General features: G+C 47.5%; 2 protein-coding genes across 3 annotated transcripts in view; one reads left to right on the forward strand and one right to left on the reverse strand.

Annotated features, from left to right (window-relative positions):
• LOC148403419 (pyruvate carboxylase, mitochondrial-like) overlaps positions 1-25,546 on the forward strand; it is a 113,983-nt gene that overhangs the window by 57,754 nt on the left and 30,683 nt on the right. The gene's annotated exons all lie outside the window — the stretch shown is intronic.
• Positions 1,576-23,782, reverse strand: LOC148403420 (leucine-rich repeat and fibronectin type-III domain-containing protein 4). Its single transcript, XM_088395848.1, has 8 exons — positions 23,260-23,782; positions 21,813-22,540; positions 12,036-12,632; positions 11,808-11,970; positions 11,520-11,690; positions 10,786-10,947; positions 9,365-10,072; positions 1,576-4,298 (listed from the first exon to the last, which is right to left on the reverse strand). Exons 3-8 carry the CDS (start codon positions 12,604-12,606, stop codon positions 2,978-2,980), a joined length of 3,096 nt encoding a protein of 1,031 aa, XP_088251974.1. The 5' UTR covers positions 12,607-12,632; positions 21,813-22,540; positions 23,260-23,782; the 3' UTR covers positions 1,576-2,977.

The following is a 25,546-nucleotide window of genomic DNA, read 5'->3' on the forward strand; positions in this document are numbered from 1 at the left end:
CAGCATCATGGTGACCTTGGGCATACAGATAAAAAGGTTTATACCTCGGCGACGTCGTTCCTTTCCCGGTTTTATCATCCGTGTCGAGCTGCTTTAATCGAAGGCGCGCGGCGGCACAATGGTCCCCCGGGAGTCTCCCGCTTTAAATCTGTGAGCACTCTGTAAATATTGTCCAAACGTTGTTGTGCAACCAGAGATAAGGAAGGTCTCTACCTCCATCAAAGTGGCAGCATCTTTCGCTGGAGCGCCTTTTTTGTTCATTTATGTGGCTTTTTGTTTTTTGGAACAAGAGATTTCAGGATTTCAAGTGTTAGGTGGCCGAAACATCACAAGGACAATTGCCATGTTGTCGCCTGTTACCAGACGGCACACTTGTCTTCATTTCCTAAGTTCAAACGAGTCCAATACTAGAAAGTCGATAAGCTTTTTCGAATGTTCAGAAAAAGCAGTGATGGGGGAATAAAAGCCAGTGGGTGAACTTCAAACATATAAAAATATAAATAAATAAATAAATAAATGAATAAATACCAATAAATAAATAGGATGGATGAATGAATAAATGAATGAATAAAATGGATGAATGGATGAATAAGTAAATACTAATAATATAATCAAATTAATAAATAATTAATGCAATTAATAATTGATTAATGAATGAATAAGTACCAAATAAATGAATGAATAATAGTAAATACTAATTTTCTAATAATAAAACTAATTAAACAGTCAATGCACGGATGGATGAGTGAATGAATGAATGACTGAAGGAACACATAAATAAATAAATAAATAAATAAATAAATAAATAAATAAATAAATAAATGTTTGTCTGATGGTGGGAGAAAACGTAGCCAGCCAGAAAAGGTCACGCGTCGGAAAGACAATGAGCCGGTCATTAAAGTGACCATGACGGGTGACAAATATTTTCTCCTCATCTTGCCCAGAAAAGCGAATCAAATGGAGGGCCGTCATGTTGACGATGATGGGGAAAACAGGCTCGTGAAGATGAAGTGGAAAAGTAAATGGTGCATTAAGGGTGCTCAATCACTTTCATCCCCGAGACTAGGACAAACACTTTTGCCTCTCCGCCATTTTTCTTCTTTGTCTCTTCCACTTTGAACTTAAGTGCACGCTGTCGTAATAAAGTATCTCCAAGCGACATAGCTTGCTTCCGGATGCACTGGGCTCGCTCGTTCCCGTTTTTCCGCACGAAAAGAACATCCCGCACGCTATCTCTCCATCAATTTCACTTTCATCTTAACCCCATGATTACTTTTTGGGGAATGGTCCCAACTGGTCCTCGTGCTGACGCATGGTGAGCGGGCGCTTGCTCATGCGGCGCACCGGAGGCCCGGGACATGGCGATGACTGTAAATGTCACACTCGCAAGGTTGCTTTGGCTACGGGCGGACGTCCTCCACGATGGCTTGTTGGTGTCTCAGAGTCTTGACGTTTGGAGGAGGCTGCGTGAGCTTGCTTGTTACTCAGCATTTTGGATTAGTCAAATTGGGGGCCGTGCTTTTGCCTTTAGCCGAAAAAGCAGCGCGGGAGAAATGACGCCGGCTAAACTTCAACTCACTCGCTTTAAGCGTTTGACAGTGTTCCATAATTTTTATTCATATCATGTCAAGAGAACAATATTGACTTTGGCAAAATGAAAAAAAAAAAAAGCAAGGGAACAATGGTAATGTTTAAAATGGATCATTTATGCAAGAGTTTCTTTTCAAAGGAATCGCTGTCTGTGCTTCGTGTTTTGCGCTTTTGATCTTGTCACCAGACTCGTTTTCGCTATTGCTGTTTTTTTTTTTTTTTTGGGGGGGCCTAACACCATTCCCAGAAAATTCCAAAGAAGAGAAACGCATAGTGCAACAAATACAATTATTTCAACGTGTGTGTGTGTGTGTGTGTGTGTGTGTGTGTGTGTGTGTGTGTGTGTGTGTGTGTGTATATCTATATACAGTATATTTATATACCATATATGTACTTTTTTTTTTGGTCCAAACAAGTTTTGTGGCTTCTATTGTCTTTCATTCCGTCCATCTTGTAATACTTTCACCATTTCAATGGAGATTCTGTGTGGCACAAATGAACTAACAAGAAAAAAAAAAACCAAAAAACATCATATTTATCTCACATTAAACATGTTTCAGTCCAAGCCACAGAAATAGTGATTCGATTGATCGTGGTGTCGAAGCTTTTTCAATTACAGACTTCTGTGTGTTGCAAGAAAAAACAAACAAACATAAAAAAAAAAAAAAACAGGAACAGAGGTGCCGAACTCTAAAACTCCTCACATAAACACACACAGGCACATTGACACACATCCTGTCCGTGATCCTTCGTTGCATGCACGCCGGAAGCAGCAGAGCGTGGCGAAAAAGTTCCATCCAATGCCGCCGCCGCCATTTTGTAATCCACATCGACCGCGTGGTTTAATAAACGTCCGTGCCCCGCCGCGCTCGCGCCGGCACGCATCGATTGATCATGGCCGGTGCGCACAGCTCGCTATTTATGCTCCTATAATCCGAAGGCATGGCTGGCCAAAGTTCAGCCACAGAGGACGTGTAGAAGTCACATTCGTTGTTTTGCTGAGTCCCAAAAGCACTTTGACAAAGTGCAGCCGCATGGAACTCCACCCCCCCCCCTCCCCTGCGGTGTTGATCCAGTTCTGTGATGGTACTCGATCCAGCGCGAACCTTTGCGTTGTTGTGTGGGATGCGACGAGTTCGATTAGTGTCGAGGTTTTTCTCGGATCCACGCTGAGCTCTGGGCCTTGTTCTCGCTTCACCTCTTGGATTGTTTTGTCATGTGAGAACTTTTGCGTGGTTGATTTCAATGCCATGAACACCTCGCAGCTATTTGACTCTCAAGGCTGTATGGATTGTTTGCTTCTTGAACTCAATTTCTGTCCTCTCTTTATCTCGTTACGATACAATCTTCCTTCTGTCATTTGCAGTCTTTGCCTTCCGCCAACATTCTACACGACGCTTTCCTCCAGCTCTTCGGCGCTTCTTCCGGCCTTGCCTTTCTGTTTCACTCTCTCTTTCCCAGCGCTTTCTCTCCCGGTAGCGATGCCGCTGTTAGAGTTGGAGTTGGTGGTGTTGTAAGCGTGGATGTATCCACGTTGAAAGTCGCACGGCGCCCCGAACGGCCCGCCGCCGCCTTCGCCCTCGTCGCTGGTGGCGGAGGAGCCGGTGCTGGTGGTGGAGGCGCACTGCACCAGCATCCCGTGGAGCGACTGGCTCCGCCTGGTCCAGATCACGCTCAGCCGTTTGGCGTAGCCGATGGCACCGTAGCGTTTGGCCACGGCGGCCGCCGCGTCGGTCGCCAGGGCGACGGGGGAGCCCATGTCCAGCGAGTGGCGGCGTTTGCTGACCGTCCCGCAGGCGGACTTGAGAGGGGAAATGGGGCTCTGATAAGCCTGAGAGGAGTTCCATTTGTCCCTGCCGGGGGACGTAATCCTCCAGGCCAGCATATCGGAGTCTCTCAGGGGCGCCGCCAGAGAAAAGCTGGCACGGTTGGTCAGCTCTCGCTCCAGACGGGGTTTGGGCCCTTCCCTGAAGCGTGACTGCCGGGGCAGGGTGGACGAAATGGAGGGCGGATAGTCCAGCAGAGTTCTGTTACTCTCGGCGCTGTACGGTGGGGCTTGGTCCGACTTCCTCTGCCGCACAACCAAGGCCATCTCCCCTCCCGCCCCCGCCATGGTGGAGACCACGCCCCCGGCCGAAAGAAACTGCTCCAGGTTGACCTTTGGCTTGAACCTCGGCTTCGGGGGGAGCTTCGGCGGCAGAGAGGACGCGCAATCTGCGGCTTCCTTGTCCTTTTCGCCCTCCCCGGTCCTCTTGGACGGCAGACCATTAGGTAGGACCACCATCATCATGTCGCCAGCGCCGTTGGACTGGTAGCACCCGCCGGCGTCCCCTCCTTTATCCCGCGCCGCCACGCCTCCCCCCTGACCGCAAAGCCCGACCGCTGCCTCGCCGTTGCCGTTGTGACACAGGACGTGGTCGGCGTGATCGCACACGCGATGGCGGACCATCAACGCAACGGTGAAAACCAGCAGGGTCACCACCACCACGCCGCCGACCAAGATAGTCAGCGTTCCTCCCAGGAAGTGAGCTTGCAGAGAGCTACAGGCGGGGTAAACGTCTTTGGTGGAGAACGTGGTGCAGCCCAGCACTTTTGTCGCCGCCAGCGCTGTGATGGAGTCATCGAAAATGGCCAACACACACAAGTTGTAATCCACTCCCGACACCAAGTTCTTCAGCAGGAAGCGGTCACTGGTGGACGGCAGGATCCTGAAGAAGGCCAAACAAAAAAAGAAGGTGATGGTTACGCTTTCATCAACTGGCTGAATGTGAAATACTTGCGGCAAATTGAAGGCCTGCCATGCCGACTACGATGGGGAAAAAATATGAAGTATTGAGAGAACCTGCGGCAAGGAGAGCCAAATAGCCCACGAGTGAATACAGCACGGCGGGAAAATGAGGCTATTGATGAAGTGTGCGCCAAGGGAGCATGAAAAGAGAACTCTGTCTGCCCACCCCGCCCCGCGTGTGCGCGTGCGCTCAAATTGCCCCGAAGAAACAAATGTCAGGCCGTTTTGTGCTAAGAAGCCATTTTAGGTGCTCGCAAGATTACAGTAATGCTGAAGCCACTCGAATTCTTCGACAATGTGTCAATGTTTTGTCACAAGGGAGTCACCGGCGATGTCGTAGAATCAGCAAGCGCTTGCTTTTGGGGCTCGCGTAAAGACAACCGCTGTAAATTTGTCACCGGCTAAGCTAAAGCTAGCAAGCTAGCGAACCACGAGGCGGTCCGTTGTGGAGCATGTATGTATTTGTAGAATCGTGAGCTTGTTTTGTGTTTGCGTGTGTGGGAGAGAAGAGCGCGGCTCAAGTGTCTCTCGCTGACCAAAATGACTTTGGCCTCCGCTCTCACCCTCTTGTGTGGGCAACCATGTTTGCGTTGTTATCGAAAACAAAACGCGACTCCTTTAGCTGTGTTTTTCTTTTTCTTTCATCCGCCGTGGCCGTGAGCGCCTCGTTGCTTATTCGGTTCTGCTTACACACGCCAAATGAGTTCTAATAAGCCCAGAAAACCTTTCGCTAGTTTTCCCGTGAAGCGAAATGAATTCACGCTATGCCAGTGTGGGTCTAATCTGAACGGCCGCACGAGGCTTTCCTGTTAAAACGGCCGTGTCCAGATGTCATTAAGTCGCCATAGATTGACATCTAATGCCGACAGAAATCCACTTATGAACTCCTGCTACCCGGGGGGAGCGCCGTGCATGTTGCCATGGCAAAGGCTCATTACTTAGCCCAATAGTGCAGTGAAAAGAATCGCCACACGCGGCGGCGTCAGCTGGCCTCGGTCACGTGATCAACACGGTCGGAAAGCCAACGCCGGGCGAGGACCAGGCCACCGAGTGGTTGTGGGGAGAAAAAAAAATGAAATACGTGGAGGACTCTGCGGTGCATTTGAAAGTCTTTATGAGTGCCGTTTGATTTGTATTCTGCACGGCGCCGCCATGCTGCGCAGTGTGGATGAAAATAAGCGTCCGGGAATGCTATGCATGCTAAAGTGGGACACGCGGAAACACACCTCGAGTCACTCCCCGAGTTCTTTTCTTACCCGGGCCTCTTTTTACATTTTTGATTGCAATCACTTACTGAACTTGCTCTCTGGTTCTTTAGGTTTTTCACATTCCCGCCTCCATCTTTGTCCCTCTGCCCCGCCCCTCACCTCCGAGCGTGAGCCACAAATCCTTTTGGCATTCCTCGCCGGACGCTCGCTGACCCTGCACCTTCTGCCTCCGCCTTTTCTTCTTTCCCAGACACGGCGCTACATCTCCATTAGCCCGCGCTAGAACCGCTTGTAGCGTTATTTAACGACCAAGGTCACGTCTTCTCCCTCCTCACTGATCATTTCTTTTCTGCCCCCCCATCATTCTTTTATCCTTCCTCTTTTTTTATGAGCCTGTGAATCACTTATAGTGCTTTTTTTTTTTTTTTTTTTCTTTTTCCTTCACAGACACAATTCACTGAAATGTGCATACAATCCCAATTGCGATGAATGGTCATCACAATTTGAACAAGCCGGGATAGCAAATTGTCTATAAGGTGCGGCGGCGATGAATCGAAATGGCAGCGAAGTTATTTATAGACACCACATGTGCGAGTGTACACACGCTTGTCTCACTACTTCTAATTCTGCTTAATCTCAGCTAAGGCATGCTGACACTCGCCATCACAGATGCTGGGAGAAAGTCGAGTCAACGGGAGGAAATTTTGAGGTGGGGGAGGGGCGGTGTCATAGAAAGAAGTTATTATTAGCGCTTGTGATAGTCAGGAAAGATGGCGTATTATTTTCCATCATCCTACTTGTTTGCTCCCCAAGTAAGCTGGAGGAGGAGGACGAGGAGGAGGGACAACAGAACGATTATCTTCTCTCTGGCGCCGGCCTCATTTCCCTCCTTTTACATATCATGTTTGTTTACCCTTTCCTCCGTGTTTGCTGTGGATTTCTGCGGTCTGCTTGTCGGCTGTCTGCCGCAATTGTGTCTGAGCTCTTCTTCTGTTCTCCTTCATCACTTTCTCTGCCTGTCTAAGCGCCAGGAGGATCACCTTTTATTTTCTCTTTCGAGGCCTCTTCTAATTCTGGAACGTCTTGCACTTTCTGGTTCAATATTAATTGCATAACCAACACTTTATTCTTCTCCTGCGTGTCCTTTCATGCCCGTGTCGGGCTTCCTGACACCACTTTTGTGTTCTCGCTGCGCGGCGTGTAAGGTACATAATGAGCGGCAGCCATATTCTTTCCCGCTCTGCTTTTCCAATTGGCTCCTGGTTCCGTGGGTGTCTGTCGGCTTCGCAGCGCGTTTCCTCTCCACTGTATGTAAGCGCCATCCACTTTCATTCTCGTTATTTCCTCCACTCTGCGGTGTTCACTTGTGACGCTTTCAAAGTTGGATTGCTCAGCGTGAAGGCCGCTCCTGTTGTGCCTGCAACTTTAATAGACTGGAAGGCCTTAAAAAAAAAAGTCGATCATGTCATCCAATTGCATACGTTCGAAGGGTTCATTTGCAGTAAATTTAATGTCAAGTCCAGCCATCTTACAGAGGCCCAGAAGCACGGCGTGGTTTTTTTGGCCAAAGTAGCAGATGGCATCGTGTGAGTGTATTTAAGTGGTGCTGCCTCATTAACATGGAGGGACATTATCTCCCCCGTTGCGCGTCCTTCAGGTGGGATGCGCTCCAAAGGAACCCAGTGTGAAGTCTCCCCCCCCCCCCCCCCCCCCCCCCCCCCACAGCGTTGTCGTGTACCGCGGAGGCCGAGCTCCAGGATACGTTCTCAGATGATCACGTCAGGCCCTGACAGCTCGAGCGGTTCCGAGCAGATGCCACGCGGTCGCTGTCCCACCTGGCCCTGTCACACCACGCCGTCCAAATGAGACAAGTTGTGTCTCTAGTACTGCTGACCTTTTGAAGAAATGATTCCATCTGACAGAAGCACCAAGTCCTCATTCTAGACACCGACGCCATCTCATTATTTTGCTGCCCCAAATGAATTTGGAGTGCATTCGATTCTCCCGGCTTTGTTTTATTTATTTATTTATTTATTTATTTATATACAAATTCAGCTGCCAATTTAATCATGACAAAAACAACAGTCTAAAAAAAGTAATGTTTTCCTTTTTTTTTTTTTTTTTTAAATTAATTATTTTTTTTATATAAATTCAGCCGCCAATTTAATCGTGACAAAAACAACAATCTAAGAAAGTAACGTTTTGCTTGATTTATTTATTCATTTATTTATTTATTTAAATTTATTGATTTAGATTTCATTATTTTTTATTTTTTTTAAAAAAAAATATCAATTCAGCCACCAATTTAATCGTGACAAAAACAACAATCTAAGAAAGTAACGTTTTGCTTGATTTATTTATTCATTTATTTATTTATTTAAATTTATTGATTTAGATTTCGTTATTTTTATTTTTTTTTTTTTAAATATATAAATTCAGCCACCAATTTAATCACGGCAAAAACAATTTGAAAAAAGTAATGGGACCGTGCGCTTGGATTTATCTCCGCGCTCGCTGGTGCGATATGGCACGATAGAAATCTATACTGGAGATCCCTGCCGCCATTTTGCCGCACCTTCTTCCATCCTCATTCTTTCTGCTCACAAACCTGATTTGCCTGCGCGCACTCTCAAAGCTTTCCGACATCTTGTCGTCTCCATCAGTCTTTGTTTTGTTTTTTTTCCCTCTCTCTCTCAATTTTAACAAGCGAGCTACAGAGCAGCATCATTATGTCGCCGGTTTGTGCGGCTCTCTCACTTGCGTGTTTCCTTATCGCAAAGCGCACACCTCAACTCCTGCTCCACTCTCAATTACGGCGTGTCAACTTTTTTGTCTCGAAGAACTAAATGCAACTCGGATTTAAGAAAACCAAAAAATGAAAAACAGGCGTGTCACTAACGACTAATCCAGCCACTGCGGCAGTCCATTTGTCAAGCAGCCCGACTTGCGATCCATATTTTATTTATTTTTTGCCATGAGTTTGCATTTCAGCAGAAAACGGCAAATCCTGTTATGCAGCCAGCCACTTTCTTCTATTATTAGCGTATTTGTCATGGCGAAATTAGCAGAGCTGATCAGCGAGGGAGCTCAGATCTCATTCAATTCAATCATTTATTTAATTAGTTCTCCCTGCTTAATTGCTGCGCCTTTGCTGATGCGGAGGAAGACGCTCTGTGTTTGTTTTCGTTTGCCATTTCTTTTCTCCTCACTTGATTTTATTCCTCCTTTTCATCCCTCTCCTCACCTCGGCGTTACCCCGCATTTTTGTCTCCTCCCCCTCTGTCTTTCATTACATCTGGCGCCGAGCCCCTGCATTCATCCCAGATGTATTTTTCCATCTAACTCTATTCCACTGATGGATTTACTTCTTCTCCTGCTGCGTTTTCCTAAAGGAGCATTCAGCCCACCCATCTCCCTTTTTTGCCTCGGCCTCACCCGCTTTCTTCCCTTTCAACAGTCCTCCCTTTTCACTCTAATCTTTCCCATGGGGATTTGTTTCCAGTCAATCTCAGATCTTCAAATAGCAAAATCTCATCCCGGTCCTAAAATCCACCAGCATCCATCTATTCAAAAAAACAAACATCATCCTCATTCATTTTTTATGCATGAGATCCCAAAAGCCATATTTCTACTTGCCCCATTCAAGCCACTAATATTCTCTCCTTAATACCTGAGGGACGCTTTCGTCACTTAGTCCAGTCGTTCGTTAGCACACCTCATAATGCACATCTTGATAGGTAGTCGTAGCAACCGGCCGGCTTTCAAAAGTTGGACTGACCTGTAGATGAGGGTCTCGTCGGCCGTGCAGTTGTATTGTATCTGGTACATCCACACGGCGTACGCTCCGGACAAACGTCCCAAATCCCACCGGACCTGAGCCGAGGTGGACGTTATTCCCTGTACTCCAACCGTCCTCCTGTCTCCTTCGTCCCCGTCGTCATCCTCGGCGATCCCGTCGTCGATTCTCTCCCCTTCGGGCTCCCCGCCAAAGTCGCCTTCTTCGTCTTTTTTTCCGTCCTCTACGTCGCCGCCGCGCCCCGCGCCGTTATTTTTCCCCGTGCTGATATCCGAGGATCCCGGATCAGTCCGTAAGATCCCATTGGTTACGTTCCTGTTTTTATTGTTCCCGTTGTTATTCCCGCTTTTTCCACCCGCTCCGCCCCGGTGAGGGAGGGGGATTATTTTCAGGTCTACAGTGGCGGTGGCTTCGCCCGCCGCGTTTATTGCGATGCACGTGTACGCCCCGTCGTCCCGGGCCACCGTCACCAAGATATCCAAAGTGCCGTTGTTGAACGAGCTGGTCCGCGATGAGTTTGCAATGATGCGGTCGTCCGGCGACACCCAGTGCACCACCGGCTCTGGGTCGCCGATGGAGCGGCATTTCAGGGTGGCCCGCTGACCTTCCAGCACCCACAGCTTGTGAGTGTGGCGGGTGATGAGGGGGGGCTCACACGTGAACTCCTCCTCGGGAATCGACCAGAAGTACCTGCGAGAGGAGCGAAAAAATGTGAGCCATATCGATCATATGTATGAGTCTGACCTGTGATTTGTCACAGTCGTAGTTATCAGTTACTACAGAAGATCCTGGCAGCAGATGCTCATTTTCCTCCTCGATACTTTGCTGGCACGGCGTCATTTTAATGACACGCTTAGGCTGGAATAGGATGGAAGATAAATGCAGGGACGATGCCAAGTAGCACTGTAATGACTTTTACGGTGTTACAGATCCATGAATTATGGCGCAGTCAGTGTATCGCCATTAGCGGCACATTATCCCTCAAATCAGTTCCGTTCTGAAGGCATACAAGTTTGTGCTTTCAGTTCTAATTGTCCAATTAAGGAACCGTAAGAATAGCGATTGCTGTGCGATTGCCGAGATGCTCAAAGAAGCTGGATCCAAACTAAAAAAAAAAAAAAAGGTTTGCGTGCATATGGCTTGGGGGAAGATGCTAATGCTAAAGTTTATCAGTGAATGAAACTTATAAAAAACAGGTTTGCGTGCATATGGCTTGGGGGAAGATGCTAATGCTAAAGTTTATAAATGAATGAAACAAAAAAAAAAAACGGGTTTGCGTGCATGTGGCTTCGGGGAAGATGCTAATGCTAATGTTTATATGTGAATGAAACTAAAAACGGCTTTGCGTGCATGTGGCTTGGGGAAAGATGCTAATGCTAAAGTTTATAAGTGAATGAATGTACCTTGCAGCCAAGTGGATCGGCGTGGCGCAGGTCTCCATGTCATCACGGCGGATAAGCCGTCGAAGCCACAACAGTTCGCAGTTGCAGTGCAGCGGATTCCCCCCGAAATTCAGACTAATGACAGCGTTGTAAGGGGTGGGGCTTATTGCGCCTGTCTGGGACCTGGGAATGGTATAGAATAGTTCATTTTAATCAACAGCCAAAAATATTATCCACACAAAGGCAGAGGAGCGTCAAAAAATAAGGGTCATTTGTGATTTTTTTTACACGTCAGTCTTTGCGATACACTTTCTGAGCGCCAACTCTTCCTCCAGAAAGAATGCAGTCCTTCTCAGACTGCTTTAACAGACTGAGTTCATTGACTCCGTCACAGCTGCTATTTGCTTGACAGTTGGAGCTCAGTCGTTGTTTTACTTGCAGTCGATTTTATCAAGCTGGTAGTCGCCTGTCTGTAAATGTGATCTCTGGGCTGACTTGTAAGGGCCTCTATTAGTCACCCCGAAGCCACTTAGACCTCTGCAATCTGGATCAAGCGGATGCCTCAGTCATGTATGTGAAAGGGAATGAGGACAGCAGATTTGACTAATCCCTCACTGGAACAGCTGGCTCACGTCTTGTCTGTGTTGCTCTGTGGTGCAACAATAGTGAATCATCTGACAATTAACATTTCCTCGCGTGCTGTTTTGTCGAAGCTCCGCCTTTGAGCACCATGAAGGAATAATTATGTGCACTACCTTGCGAAGAGAGGGTCAGGTGGCAGAGTCCTGAGCCGGTTGGAGGTCATATCAAGCCTGGCGAGCTTGTACAACTCCCCAAAGACTCCCGCCGCGATGTGGTCTATGAGGTTGTGGTCCAGGTTCAGAGTGTGCAGACTGGCCATGTTCTGGATGGACTCCCACGGTACCCTGGTGAGATCAAATTGCGGCAATGAGAGTCGGTCCTTCTCGGCGTTCTTCTTCACAGCGGGGGACGATGGATTTGAAGCTCACTCGTAACGCAGGGTAGCACGTTTCGGAACCTACTTTCGAAGGTTGTTGTAGGACATGTCGAGATCCTCTAGCGTGAGTAAGAAGTCGTCAAAGGCCTGCGCGGACACTTTGACCAACTGATTGTTGTTGACGATCAGATGTTGTAGATTGACCAACCCGGCCAGGTCCCTGGGGCCCACGATTGTTAAACGATTACCTGGAAGGAAGAAGAAGAAAATGAGACGCCGGTTCTTGTCGATTCGAGCTTCTGATGCTATTCACCGTCCAGATGCAAGGAACGGAGACTCTCCAGATCAGCAAAGGCCATCGGTCGAATCAGGTGGATGGTATTTCTCGACAGAGTCAAATCAACCAGTCCGCTCATGTTGACAAAGTCCGATCCTCCGACTTCCGTGATGAAATTGTCAGCCAGCCGCAGCTCCACAGTCCGCCGGTCGACGTGCGGCGGCACGAAGAGGAGCCCCTTGTCGGCGCACAGCGTGCTGAGCGATTCGGAAAGGTTCCGACACACGCAGTGGAACGGACAGGCCGACACCACGCCCCACGTCTCCCCCGCTCCGATCAGAGAGGGCAGCAGGCAACATGTGACCAAGGTCAGAAAGTGGAAAGCCGGGAACTGGACGCCGCTTGGGAGTGTTCTCCTCGAGGCGCCCAAGCAGACGCAAGGGATCTCCCGGGACGAGGAGGGCAGAGGTGAGACCAGATGAGGGGCGCCGGCAAGCGAGAAGACGGACGGGGGGAAGGTGGGCTGCTTCGCCTGTCGATCAGGGCGGGGACCTGTGTGAGGCGGGTGCTTCTCTCTGCTGGGGTTTCGGGTTGGGGGGGCAGGCATGGTAGAAAGCCTGGCTATCCACAGACCTAAAGACAAAGAGAAATTCAGAATTTGTCTAAAAACAGGCCCTTTTTACTTTTCAGCCAGTACGGCCTTGAAAAAACACCTTACAAGGCTGAACACGGCCAGTCACCATGGTGACGGTTACCTAGAAACCTGTAAGAGAGGATTCGGTATGTGTTTTATCATCGGACAGTTTCTTAAGGCTGAGGGTCAGGGAACCAAAGTGGGTCAGCGGCCGGATCTGCCTCGATTGTACCGTGTGAAAAAAGGCGGTATCGGTGGTTTCGGTCCGCACTCGATATGACAGCGTCTGGTGTGACAAGGTGTAGAGATGAGTCACAGAAGCTGATTGTCATGCATATGGGTTGCCTTAGCAACGTGGATCCGCAGGGGGACACAGGCAGAAGTGGCTCGATAGCACTTTTCGACTTTTCGACCGCGGTCGTCATATTGGCGGTGTTGTCGTGCGCGTAAGCAACCGCTTCATGCTGCCGCCGCCGCATTGGCCTTCGCACATTCAGCGTGAAAGATCAACAGGCTTTGTTTTATCGCACCTTGGAAAAACATGATGAAAGCATCACCGTCCAATTTAAGAATTTCAAGTTTGCATTAAAAGTTTTACAATAACGGTGAAAGAACATTTTCGCACGTGCAAAATACGAATGTCAGAAATTAAGACGCCTCAGTGGCATTGATTGAAAAACTGAATGGAGGTGCTGAACATGAAAATGATTTTGATTGAACCTGCCACTTTTCTTTGCTATGTTGGCCATTTTAATGGAATCTGGATTCATTTTGCTCCAAAAAAAAGATAAAAGCTCAAAACCAGAACACACAAACTCCAAGCACCCGATCAAGTCATTCACAAATTTGAGCTCTGTCAAAACTATTTCCAATAATTTGAGGCTACTTTAAGGGACCGAAATAGACCCCTTGTGTCTTTCAGCTTGCCATTACGCTTTGTCATCAATCCTCCAGCACGATTTCTCGCTGCTCCTTGTGTTTTCCGTCTTGCTCACTTGGCTCCATCTCTGAGCCGTTGTGCCTCTAGCGGTGCTGTAACTTTCTACAATTTCCTTGTCTTATTCCCCACAATCTGTTCCCCACTGTCTCGTCTGCCCTTGAGGCAACCCGAGGATGGCGGCGTTATCAGTCACAGCTCTGCCTGGCCACGTCCTTTCGTCTCTTCCTAATCTTTTATACGCCTCGCTCGCGTACCTTTGCGCCTCTGTGATATTCAACCGCCGCGGTCGCCGTGTGACCCGTCTATTTTGGCGTCTGTGGCGGTGCGGGCCCCGGCAGCGAATCCGGGACACACTGGCAGGCACGCAATGATCGATGCGACCCCCTGAGAGACGCTTGGCTGCTTGTCCCCTTCATTTACACCGCTGTCGTTTGCTTCTGTGTCCTCCGTGCAAGCCGAGCTCGTCAATCCACTGATTGATTTTCCTGACGGGTGTGTTGACCAGTGGCGGGCGAGTTGTGCATTTGGTACCTGGCTCGGCCAGACCTGACTTAATGCAGCTCTTTATTGCACAACGATCACGTCCTAAGAACCCATCTATTTGATACAATAGCTACTAGCTAGCTATTAGCGAACCCTAAGGCTAATCTGGAGCAGTCCCTAATCAAGATTGATGGATGGATGGATGGATGGATGGATGGATGGATGGATGGATGGATGGATGGATGGATGGATGGATGGATGGATGGATGGATGGATGGATGGATGGCTTAGGGGGAGAAATTCAGGAGCCAGTGGTTATTTCTTTGATAACATGACAGAAATAAAAAACATAACCAAAATGCATCATGCAAACTGAGTATGATGCCTTGATATTCTTGATGGTGATTTTATTGCACTTTGCAGATGTAGCAAAGCTGCCCAAGAACACAAATGGGCCTGCAGTGGCTCGGATCATCACTGAGATTGCTCAAAACCGATGAGAGTGGAAATTGCTGAAATGCATATTGACAAGCCACGATTCCTCTGGGACAATTTTCTTCTGATTGTTGAGAGTTTGTCGCTTGCGATCAAAAGCTGCCTCAGTCATGCTGCGTCTAAGGCCGTTCGGTTCGCGTATGACTCCCTCCTCCAACACATCAGATTCAAATGATCGGCTCATCAGAAAGCTCGGCGGGATTCTTGTAATGATCATTAGAGTCAGGTGTGCAGAACTGAAAAAAGCGAGATAACGGCCTTTGAGGGTCTGTGGCCTAAGGTCCCTATCTGATCTGAATCCTATTGAACATCAACCGAAAAATAGATTCTTGAGTCAGAATATATTTGGCCACGTCTATGAGCACCATATTAGTGTCCGCTGCAGTTCGCAGTGTTCTCTCTTATTTATTTCCCTGCGTTTCAGTCCCGCACTATTTTGGGCAATGTCTCGCTTACGCTACCCCGCATGAACTCACCAAGTCATCGCAACGGTACAAAAAGAAATCTTCTGAAACTCCGTGTTGGCTCATGACTCACCGCCGTCGGGCTGAACTTGCCCTGACTGAACTCCCGACTTCCCCTAGAGTTCCTTTTCCAGTCAGCACTCATGCCCCGGCAATTTAAGAGTTCAAATTGGGCTCGAATGAAGTCATTAGCTTTTTTTTTTCACATTAAAGCTCGTCAGTGCATATTTTCATCCGGACCCGTGCAATTAAAAGAGGCTTGGGGCTCAAAGTGGAAAGTGCCTGTTGTTTCCATATAGCCGACCTATCGCACTTTAGGACTTCATTTCCTTTCAGCCTCAGTCTGTAATCCCCCACTGAGGACTATAAATGTCAAGGCCCTCATTAAATGCCAACTACAATTTAGAACCTTAAAACACATGATGTATGTGTGTGTGTGTTTATATTTGCATGCCTATTCTCTCATCAAGTCATCTTCGGAGCAGCTAGCGTGGCCTTCCCGAAATGCCACCAGTCCCTAATGGACTCAAATTGGCTAGTGCTACAGTATTGATAAACGTGGAGGCTAGCTATTAGCTCCCACGAGCCACTTATCGTCCTCCACAGAGCCGATGGCACAACCGGCAAATAGAAAAGACCCGAGATGAAGAAGCAATATGTTCACGTGCCCCCCCCCCCCAAAAAAAAGGCAACGATAAAGTGGAGTCAAAGAGGAATTCTTTCAGTCGCACAATGGTCTCGATATTAATTGTGCGTTTGCATGCAGTCTCCCACACAGTCGTAATTATAGTGAAGCCGACAGATACGTTCGCTCTCTCGCCTTCTTTCTGTCTCGCTCTTTCGCTCTTTCTCCGGGCGAGGAAGAACACAACGCCCACGTCGCTTCTTGTTGTGGCAGTCGTGCGCATGCAAGCCTACTCATCCTTTTGATACTATCGCTTCTTTGTCACTCGTCTGTCAAACTCTGCTTCTCGTCGGACGAAAAAAATGCGTCGATAGCGCGGCGGTTGGGAAAAAAAAACGATCGCAAACCACGGGCCCGAAAGTGAAGCCTCGAGCGACCGGGCCGGTACGGATGCGTATCATCAAGCAGATGGGCAGAGAAATATGTAAAGACGATAAACAGGTGAAGGGCGCCATCCGTCACTGTCGCGGCCAGAGGAGGAGGAGGCGCACGGACGATTTGATTAGGGCCGTGCGGAGCTGTGCCGGAAATGAGTTTGTGGGAGGAGCCCCGAGACGCTTGTGGAGGAGGCATCGCCGCAGGTGAAAGTCTGATTACAGTGGCGGGGCGCACCTTTCATCCGCGCCACTTGTCTGCTCGCAGCGTGGCCTCGAGATAATGAGTGCACTTCCTCAAAAATACCGACTCGTTCCTCCAAAGGCGACGACGACACATCATCCTTGTTTGTTTGTTTGGCGAAAAGAAATTAAGCGCCGCATGACTGTCATTGTCCTTTTCTTCAAACTCTTTGAAAATGGCCGCCGTTGTAGCCCTTTGTGGAATAAAGACAGTTTCGTTTTCTGTGTTCTACTGCTCTTGGATGCCAGGCACTGCTTTCTGGTGTCTACTATCATATAAGTGCTTTCAAGTGCGGCCTTTTTAAGCGCAGGTCGTCTTTTTTTTTTTTTTATTGCCGAGATAAGTGCGGAAACTAATATTATGTCTGCGTTCCGTCGTCTCTGCTCGGTGGGTGGGAACGTTGCTCTGAGTGAGGCTTTTTTGATGTTTGGAGAATAGGCAGTGTGCCACAATTTGTGGGCAAGCAGATCATAAGCTTAAATTTGGCTTCTTTAACGCAGGGAAAAGTCAAGTCCAAAAAAAATGAAGTACTGTTCAAATTAGTCGTCCAAATTAGCCACAGCTTGGTCGTCACGGCGGACTTATTCCCCCACCCCGCTTGCTCGTTCGTCTTCTCTCCGTACACTCGTGGCCAACAACGAGGCGCTCTGAAGCAGCCGTGACAGCCCCGAGCTCCCGGTCCACATGCTGACTGTCAGCTCGGACTCACCCTGCCCGCTCACCATGACGCGTGCACTCGTGGCAGACAACGAGGCGCTCTAAACCAGACACACCAGCATGGATCTGTTCCCACCCTAACGACAAGGTCTCCCTCGTTAATTCCCGACCAGAAAGTTTCTGGGATTTTGAAATGTTTGGCGTGTTTGCAGCCGGTTCGTCTTGGAAAGTGTGCGCGGCTGGCGGGGGGATTCCACTGTTGTGTGCTGACGATAAACTGAAGTGGCAAACAACAGAGGTGACAGTGATTTTCTTTGGCAACTCTGTTGGCTCACACAGAACTTTACATGATCTGGAATGAAAAGCTCCCATTTCTCGCATGCCCTCGATGCAGCCTCGATTAGTATGAGGCTCACTGTGTGTGTGTGCGTGTTTTGGCACAGGTTAGCGAACAGCCCCCCCCCCCCCTATTTTGTAATGTCACGGGGCTGACTGCAAAGTATCATGTCAATGTTATCTGTCAGCAAAGCCCTGGTGTAAACATCTGTAAGACTCAAAGGCAGCTAAGCGGGAAAGCGATGGGCACAGTCGAGCCCTGGCACTCCAGTTTCGGAGAAACACTCGAGTGCAAAAAAAAAAAAAAACGTTAGCTTGGCGGCGCGTCGTTTTTCACCCATTGTGAGCTTGTCACCGGTGCAAAAAGCCGACTCCATATTGTTTTACTTCATCCGACTGGATCGTTTCTTTTTTTATTTTATTTTCACGCAATTTGCATGATCAATAACCGTACATGAAAGAGTTCCTGAAACGAACAAACCCATCAAGCTGTATTTCATTAATTTTTCCGCACCGTGCACTCCAGTCTCGGAAAATAATTATTCCAATACGTCCGAGTCCTCCACGCGCTGTTCCACATGCCCGCTTTCAAAGTTGCAGACGCACCAAAAAGTGGACGCGCTTGTGCCGACGCTCGTAAATTTCCATTTGCATGTATGAACTGACCTGCCACTGTGGCTGCACATTATGTGCTTGCACTTTATTTATTTTTTTATCATTATTATTTCTTATCATCATCCTCCTCCCGAATGCAACCCAATCGTTACTACACTGCCGCATTGGCTGTCAATTTTTTTTTTTTAGATCCTCACTTTCTTTTTTTCTCCGGAAAAGCCATTTTGTGTGCCGCACGTTTGTACGTCGCTAAAAGCCAGAAATGAAGCTAATCTAGTGCTAGTTGCGAGCCGCTCACGCTCAATCGGAACCCCCGCAGGGCCAATGATATGGACCCTGATTTACTGACAGCACAACTTGTTTCCAGTTTGACAAAAGTAAATCTGAGTGTGTATGTGGAATGATTCTGCTAGCTTCCAGGGTGGAAATCTTAGGAAATCCAATGATTAGCCAATCATCACTCAGCTTCCAGCGCGGTCAGTCAATGACATGTCAACCAGGGCGCGTTTATGGCGGTGACGGATGTATTGACAGATGCTATAAACACACTAAACCGCACTTCTCTGCTCTTCCCATGACAAGAAGGATTACATAAAATCGGATTTCGACTCCACTCACTTTATATTAAGCAACAACTTTGTCAAATTGAATTCTTAAAAAAACAAAAAGTCAAACAATCCTGTTTATTTTTTAGCTTTTTAGTCCACTGTCTTAACGCTAATGCTAAATAGCATCTTATGTTACAATGTTAAAACCCTTTTCCCATGACAAGAAGGCTTACATAAGATCGGATTTCGACTCGGCTCGCTTTATTTTAAGCAACAGGTTTGTCAAATTGAATTGTTCAAAAAAAACTTTGTGTATTTAAAAGAACTTTTTAGCTCAGCTTTTTAGTCCACTTTCTTAATGCTAATGCTAAATAGCATCTTATGTTACGGTGTTAAAACCTTTTAAACACAAAAGATACCGTAACACGTCTAGACAGACAATATTACAGTACCTACAGTCGTGTTCCGAGGAACAACTTTTATTTTTTGCCGTACTGAGCTGAGAGGAGGAGCAGCCAAAAACAATGCAGTATGACAAAATATACCTTATTGTCATTCTGTTTTGATTACGTATAATGTCTGAATGTGCTACATTTACCCATTAAAATAGAGGCAAGGCATTTCAATGGGAAATGATGATTTGGGATTTGAATGTTTTACTATTTGGCAATCAAGTACCTCAAGGCACCACCAAATCTTTTTTACAATGTATTTGTACATAGGTCACTGCGGCTCTCGCTCTAAAAAGAAAAAAATATCTATTCTTTATTTCATTGATATTATAATCAAGCAATTGATGGCGGTTACATTTTTTATTGTGCTGTATTCAGTCATATAATGGCACAATAATTCAGCTCCTCGTTTAGGAATCTTTTATTTGGCACCCATGTCACTCACCACCCACTAGAGCCTCAGTCGCTCGCTTTCTTTAGTCTCTCTCTTCCAAAGCATCCCTCCGTCTGTCACCCACGGTTGCCGTGGTTACACTTTCTTCTGCTCATCAGGCTCCTGTTGTGCCTCAACAGACTGTTAACATTTTAATTACTCATCCTCGCGACCTCGCCGCAGTAAAACAAACCAGCCCGTCGTGTTAGCTTAGCTCTGCTTTTGAATAAACTATTGCGCCAAGCATTTCCCCGCTCTGAATAAGTCCTCCGTTCACATGCCCGGCTGCCATTTCCACCCCTCGTGCTGGTCTCCTCCTCCAGTCGCTCGCCGGTCTGCTCATTTTGACAGCAAGCGTCCCCATCTGCCGGCATCTCGGAATGGCAGACGCCCTCGCCAACGCTGACGGGATAATTGAAGGAATGACAAATGCTCGTGGCGCTCCAGCCATATGACGCTTACCCTAAATGTATCACCAGCATGAAAGCGAAGCCAATTAGTGTTCGCTGTGCATTCGCGCCAAGGCGCTGCATGCTTTTTGAGTCAGGTATACAACTCAGCCCAGGCCAACAAATTGATTCAATACCAAAGTGTGCGCCTTCAAGAGCTGCTTCCTACATACCCTTCAATGTTGTCCTATCGAGGTAATCAAATCAAATTGAAAAGACGGATATAATATAATATCAGCTCCTCTCCTCAGTACGGCACTAATATTAGTTGTTCTTCGCAGAGGACAAACAATATATGTGTGATTATCAGTCTGTGTATTGCTAATTGCAAGGCTAATTGAAGTAGATGAACTCTTTCATTCATGCTTCATTTGTCTTTATTTCAGAGAAGACCAAAACATTGACTTATAATACATCTAAAATTTTAAAATCGGTTGATTTTCTGGAGTAAAAAAAAAAAAAAATACACGGGGAGAGGACCTTGGAAAAAAAAAAAAAAATCACCGTCTATTAAATTGCAATTAAAAATTGAGGGGAAGCAAAAAAAAAAAATCATCATCACAATTGGATCATTTTTCAAAATTGTTCATCCTTAGTCAGGAGCACTAGTAGATAATGACAACTCATCTTTCATGTCTGACTGCTCTCATTCATCTTCCTATGATGTCAATCATCAAAATGTCTGCAAATGAATCACTGCTATTACACTCCTATCAATGAATCCTTCATTTTTTTTTTTTTTTTACTCTTCTTTTCGCTGACCTCTTAGTCCTCATCATGTTGCGGCAACCTTCTCCCTTTTCATTCTCTCCGCATTATCGCCTCTCCTCACTTTATCTTTGGCTCTCTCCATGTCTCGCGGCCCTCTTATCCTCCCATACATCCACTCAGTCAGTTTCCTGTGTCAGCAGGCCAAATAAATGCAAGCGTGTGCGTTTGCGTGTGTGCTTATGTAAAACCCCTCCGAGGTTGCCGCCCGGAGCCCCAAATCCCCGCGCGGCGACACCCAAACGACACGCCATGCGAGATTACATCGAAGCTTGTGAGTAAAGTGATACAGCATCTGGCGCACACACACATGCTTGCACACTGGAGGTGAGAGATGTTCTCATGGGATCTAAAAGCACGAGAAACTTCAATTAGAGGTGTTAATGGATGGAAATTGAAAGGAAAAGCTAAAAATAACCCGCAGGTGTGGGCTCCGTGCGCTTATGTTGTTACCAAGACACATGTGTTTATTATTTATAAGACAGCCCAGTGTGTGTTTTAGAGTCAGAACACAGAGTTCCTTTCCTACTCGCAGTCAATTGCTCTATGATTCAGCACAAGTGAGCTAAATGTGAATACATTGATTTCATCTTGACTGGACCGATATACATCTAATGTGTGAGCCTAGTTTTTTTTTTTTTTTTTTTGGGTGTATGTGCACCGTGAAAATATTGTGTTGGTATCCTTAGACCCCTTGAGACTTAGATAGCGCTTCTGTACCTTTGGTACTCGAAGGGCTTCACACTGAATTCACATGTTGACCCACTGATGACGAGGGTTCGGTGTCTTGGTAAAGGACAATGGATGGGAATCGAACCCCTGACCTCAGGGTTGAGAGATCACCATTCTACCACTAATCCACGCCCCCTCACGGCTTCAAAAAGTTCGTTTATTACAATGTCAATCAGAATAGCAGGATAGCAAACAACCAACATGGGTGACAAGTTTGCCATCCACATTCATGGTTCCATCAAATTAAATCCACACATACTTGGACCCTTGCTCAACGGCACGTATTCACAAAACAAGCAGGAGCAAAGCGAAGCGCAGATTAGCATTGTGGAGAGTAGAGATTTTTTTTTCTCATCGTGCTTTTCAGATAGGATACGAATGAATGGGCCGTCAAAATGCAATGCTGGCTCTGATTAGCTGTTGGCTAGCGAAAATGGGGAGGGGGGGGGCGTGTGTGTGTGCGAGCGGGCGAGTGAGAAGATTTAGGGAGCACTTTTATCTTACCTTTTCTGTCTGTGCTGAACAATTGGAATCAGCTCCTCATGTTGACCAGGTTATTGGCATTGTTTGAGTGTGTGTTGTTGTTTTGTGTGTTCATCACATCTGCCTTGGGTGCTTTGTGCTGCTCAGGGCGGGGGGGGGGGTCCAGTAAGCTTTGTGTGTTTAAGTCTGAAACCCGTTCTCGGTGCCCTTCTCGCCACACGCATCGAAAGATACGTGAAAAGCCAATCCGGGTTGGAGAAATTCCACAATATCCTCTTAAGCTTCGACCGCGGGAGGGAAAGAGAGAGAGAACCTGGAAAATTCCGAATTACTCGCCCAATCCTGGCCCGTTATTCCGAGATGGGGACCTCAGTTTGAAGAAGGAAGAAAGAGCGAGGGGGGGCAACCAAGAATCCACTTTACTTTAAATCCTCTTAAAGGCCTTTTTGATACGTGGCTGCCTTGGATGTCGATTTGCTCGGCTCGAGTTCTGCCAGGATTGGAATCCAAACGGCAGCGAGGCGTTTCTCTCTTCCCGGCCTGCGCATCGTCGCGCATCCCGGCCGTCGTCGCCTTGCTTATTTATTCATCGCCTCCTCTTGGGCTCCATCCCATCACGTGTCGACTTCCTCTTCCTCGCTTAGTTCCTGGAAGGACTTCCGGGGAGCGCCGCCGCTCGGCCTCCCCCTGGCCGCATTTGGCAGCCGGCGACTCGGTGACCTTGGCCAGAGGGCGTGACAGGGAGGGGCCTATGAGAGAAGACAAATAAGAAGTGTGTCCTGTTGTTGTGAACCCCCCCCCCCCCCCCTTCCCCTCCCCGCTTTCTTGGGAGCAGGTGCCCGTCCATCATCAACTCCTCCCTGATGGCGGCGGTAAATCCTCCCCTCACCTCTTGGCAGCCTGTCTCCCTTACCTGTCTGTCAAGAGGCGATCAATAGTCCCGGGACCCCCTGAACGTCTCTCTGCAGGCTGCCCTGGTGTCGAAACGCGAGCGCACAAAGTAGCGCATTCATGCGCGCGCACACGCACGCACACACACACTCGCACGGGCGGGCTGATGAAACAACCGGCCTATTGATCTGCAATGTGAATGTCAGACAGTTCAAAAGTCCGCCCGCTCCGCTCCAGCCCGTCAATCATCTCTGACACCTCGGAGAAGTCGATTTTGGGATCATTTTTTGCGCTCGAGCCGCACGCTCGCTCGCTCGCTCGCTCACTGGCCGCCTTTTCTTGCCTACGATGTGCGTCCCGCATTCCATATGCGGCGTTCTTGCCCTGCATAGAACAATCTGTCTTTTTTTTTTTCTTCTTCTTCTTTCCGTCATCCCCCCTCCCCAAGGTGTTTATTTGCCACTTCAAAAGCACAATGGAGCTATTTTGCCTCCCTTCATCCTCTATGCTGCTTTCATGCACCCCCCCTCCCCCTCCCCCCTCTGTCCGAAGCAGATGAAAAGGTGAAATTACTCACCTTGCTTTCCTAACCATTCCACCTGCCAGCTGCGAAGCCGTCACAGCCCCATCTCGGCGACACGCTGGCGCTCCCTCAACTCGGCGGCGGAACAACACCCATCACTCTCTCCCTTCCTCTAACCCCCTTCGTCTCTCCCCTCCTCTTCACCGTCACTCTCTCTCTCTCCCCCCCCCTCGACTGGCTCGCTCTGGACAGCTGCGGCGCTCTGTCTGCCGCCTCTGCCGCTCTTTGCTCGGGCTGCAGGCTGATTGAAATTTAAGTCGTGTTAATCCCAGAGTACAGGTAGTGAATGAAGGAGGAGGAGACGGCGAGCGCGGAAAAATGCCGCTTGTCCTCTTCCGAATGTCCTCGTCCTGCCGTTCTCGCTCTCTGCGTTCATTTGCCTCCCGGTACACTTGTTTTGACTCTTATGTTTTTCTGGCGCCTGAGAAGGAAAAGAAGACGGGACTCAGGTCCTTCTACGCTGGCGCCGATGTGTGACGGAGCGAACGCGAGAGAGATAGAGATGTGGAGCCGGAGTGATGAAGTCGAGAGGGGTGGGGGTGGGGGGGGTGCAGACATGAGGGGAGGGAGAGGGAAGGCAGCAGGATGGAAATGGAAAATGCTGCGTAGGAACAATACACATAATGATCAAGTCAATATTCTGTGTTGATCCTGTTTTACAAAGCTCGGAAGCAGCAAGGAGCAACTTTCTAATTTTGTGGAGCAATTTTTTGGGTTTTTTTTTTTGGGCAGGTTAGTCCCACAGACACGATGCAAGGTTTTTAATAATATGACAATATAACGAAAACAGCAATTTTTTGGCGTATTATGTAATCAACAGTTTTTATTTCATATATTCACATCGAATATGGCCGCAAACTGGATTTTCTTATTTCAAAGCAAAGCTAAATCGATAAAGAAAAAAAGAATACAATTTACTCTAATGTAATTTTGAGATCTTTTGTTTCGCAGTCTTCAGAAGTCAAAATCAAAACTCAGGATTCTGTTGTGAAAAGAAACAAATAGCATTAACGATATAAATATTTTAGACTGCTTTCTGTACTTTTAACTTTATAGCTCAAAATTGCTCTTTGCTTTAATGTGGTTCCAGACATCTGTGTAGTGCTCAATCACCCAAGCACTTCATTCCAAGTTGAAACGCCCTCGCTGTGTCAATTTTAATTTAGCTTAGCTATTAGCATGGCTCCTGCCTTTATCACGAAATTTCTTGTCAGAAGTGTAGCTTATTGACGGCGATTTCTGACTTTGGAGCGAATCCGTCTTTAGCCGCAGCAGTAGCTACGTAGCTATCTCTTTGCTAGCTAACCGGTACAACCGGGTTGTGCGTCAACTTTGCAGCTGTTGACGTTAGCTCAAACCAGCTCAGCGAAGCTTTTTGGAACAAAACGGAAGAGGCGCATAAATATATCATGTTGGATGGCATTCATTCAAATGAAAAAAAAAAAAAATCAAAGTACGGCTATACGTGCTCCGTGCCGTCGAGCTGCTTATAGTAGTTAGCGATGCGGTTTATTTTTAGTTGTCCTTGGAGGACTAGCATGACGGACATATGGAGGAAGAGCGTGAGATGAAAGGAAGACAAGCTCTTAGCGCCTGCAGCTACTCTGGGGCCGATGAGAGGGGAGGGGGGGACAGGAGGTGAAGAAGGGAAGAGCAAGGCCGGGGCTCTCCGAGGGCGTTGGCAAGATAAGCGGGCGAGCGCAGGCTTGCCGAGGAATGGATTTCAGCCCAACACGTGTAGCTCGTATCAAACGCGTCTTAAATGGAATCAGGTGTGGCGGCAGAAAAGATGGAGATGAAAGTGAGATGGGACGCAGCACTTTGGTTTTGCCACGGCTCAATTTCTTCCGACTTCTGGTGCGCCTTGACCTCGCTTGATCCCCGTCCCCCTCCGACGGTAATTATTTGTCCTGCCGTCAGGTATTTTTGGACCTCCCATGGCGCGAGCAGTTTTGATAGCTCATCCGGCCCAATCATCTCCCGCTTACGGTGTTCCGCTTCACGGCTCATTGGCTGGCAATTAATGCGCCTTGCGGCAAATGTTATGAGGCACCTTGGTGTTCTGTGACCTCGGTATTCATGTGGGTAATATTTATTATTAGCTTTTGTATGCATTCACCGATTTAACTAGACTTCAAAACCCGGGAAAGGGAAATGTTTTTATAAATGCATTATGCACCACAATCCAATTTATTAATAATAATAATAGAAATAAATTATTACGTAACATTTTTATTACTTTTTAAAATATTAAATTTTCTTATCAGAGATGTGATTTAAC

The sequence above is a fragment of the Syngnathus floridae genome, chromosome 1 (genome assembly GCF_059516105.1).
Source record: "Syngnathus floridae isolate MCC-2025c chromosome 1, RoL_Sflo_1.0, whole genome shotgun sequence".
NCBI classification, from domain to species: Eukaryota; Metazoa; Chordata; class Actinopteri; order Syngnathiformes; family Syngnathidae; genus Syngnathus; species Syngnathus floridae.